Consider the following 2,051-nt stretch of genomic DNA (forward strand, 5'->3'; position numbering starts at 1 on the left):
CTTGCCTCCTTTGCCAGCATGTCCCTCAACTTCAATGTCTCCTCCTGCTTTTCCTTTGGGAAGAGAAATATCCATGTCTGGCATTTCAATCCTCCCTCCCTTGAAGTCTGGGCCTTTTATTTTGACATCGCCCTCTGGGAGATTAACTTTTGGCAACGAGACATCAAATTTTGGCATTTTAAATTTGCCTCCTTTTACATCAGGGCCTTCAACATTTAAGTCACCCTCAACTTTTCCTTTTGGAAGTGAAATGTCACCTTTAAGTTCAGGTCTTTGGATATCAACATCAACTCCCTTTGCTTTTATTTTAGGAAGAGAGATATCAAACGATGGCATATGAAACTTTCCTCCTTTACCACTGTGCCCATCAATGTCAATATCTCCCTTCACTTTTCCTTTTGGGAGTGAAATATCAACTGTTGGCATTTCCACATTGCCCTCTGGCAGATTCATCTTTGGAAGTGAAGCGTCAAATTTGGGCATTTTGAATTTCCCTCCTTTTACCTCAGGACCCTCAATGCTGAGGTCGGCATCAGCTTTTCCTTTAGGAAGTGAAATGTCAACAGCCGGCAAGTTAAACTTTCCCCCTTTAACTTCAGGACCCTGGAGGCTAACATCTATCTCTGGAGACTTAATTTTAGGGAGTGACATGTCACCTTTGACTTCAGGTCCTTCAATATCAACATCAACTCCCTTTGCTTTGATTTTAGGAAGAGAGATATCAAGTGAGGGCATGTGAAACTTTCCTCCTTTACCACTGTGCCCATCAATGTCAACATCTCCCTTTACCTTTCCTTTTGGAAGAGAAATATCAACACTTGGCATTTCAATTTTTCCTTTCATATCTGGTCCTTCCACACTGGCATCAACCTTCGGGAGACTGACTTTTGGCAAGGAAACATCAAATTTCGGCATTTTAAATTTCCCTCCTTTCACCTCAGGTCCTTCAACATTTATGTCACCCTCAACTTTACCTTTGGGAAGTGAAATGTCAACAGTCGGGATGTTGACTTTTCCTCCTTTTATATCAGGACCCTCAAGGCTGACATCTACATCGGGAGATTTTACTTTGGGCAGAGAAACATCAAGTGATGGCATGTTTAGCTTTCCACCTTTAACGTCAGGGCCTTCAATATTTATCTCTGGTCCCTTAGCTTTCATTTTTTAGGGAAGAGAATATCAAGGGAGGGCATTATTTGGAACTTGCTCCTTTGCCAGCATGTCCTTCAATTTCAATGTCTCCTCCTGTTTTTCCTTTGGGAAGAGAAATATCAATGTCTGGCATTTCAATCTTCCCTCCCTTGAAGTCTGGGCCTTTTATTTTCATATCGCCCTCTGGGAGATTCACTTTTGGCAATGAGACATCAAATTTTGGCATTTTAAATTTGCCTCCTTTTACATTAGGGCCTTCAACATTTAGGTCACCCTCAACTTTTCCTTTTGGAAGTGAAATGTCACCTTTGACTTCAGGTCCTTGAATATCAACATCAACTCCCTTTGCTTTCATTTTAGGAAGAGAGATATCAAACGATGGCATATGAAACTTGCCTCCTTTACCACTGTGCCCATCAATGTCAATATCCACGTCTGCTTTTCCTTTTGGAAGAGAAATATCAAGACTTGGCATTTCAATTTTTCCTTTCATATCTGGTCCTTCCACATTGGCATCAACCTTCGGGAGACTGACTTTTGGTAAGGAAACATCAAATTTCGGCATTTTGAATTTCCCTCCTTTCACCTCAGGGCCTTCAACATTTATATCACCCTCAACTTTTCCTTTGGGAAGGGAAATGTCAACAGTCGGGATGTTGACTTTTCTTCCTTTTATATCAGGACCCTCAAGGCTGACATCTACATCAGGAGATTTTACTTTGGGCAGAGAAACATCAAGTGATGGCATGTTTAGCTTTCCACCTTTAACGTCAGGGCCTTCAATATTTATCTCTGGTCCCTTAGCTTTCATTTTAGGAAGAGAGATATCAAGTGAGGGCATATGGAACTTGCCTCCTTTGCCAGCATGTCCTTCAATTTCAATTTCTCCTCCTGCTTTT

At 41.4% G+C, this 2,051-nt stretch overlaps 1 protein-coding gene across 1 annotated transcript; it reads right to left on the reverse strand.

Moving 5' to 3' along the window:
- Positions 1-3: 3 nt before the first annotated feature.
- Positions 4-1,171, reverse strand: LOC118322487 (neuroblast differentiation-associated protein AHNAK-like; the record flags this gene model as incomplete). Its single annotated transcript, XM_035654171.1, has 1 exon — positions 4-1,171. A coding segment is annotated over exon 1 (1,158 nt), but the record flags the coding sequence as incomplete, so codon positions are not given.
- Positions 1,172-2,051: the final 880 nt, after the last annotated feature.

This window comes from Morone saxatilis, unplaced genomic scaffold (assembly GCF_004916995.1).
Source record: "Morone saxatilis isolate NCDOM2014 unplaced genomic scaffold, NCSU_SB_2.0 Contig137, whole genome shotgun sequence".
Classification (NCBI taxonomy): domain Eukaryota; kingdom Metazoa; phylum Chordata; class Actinopteri; family Moronidae; genus Morone; species Morone saxatilis.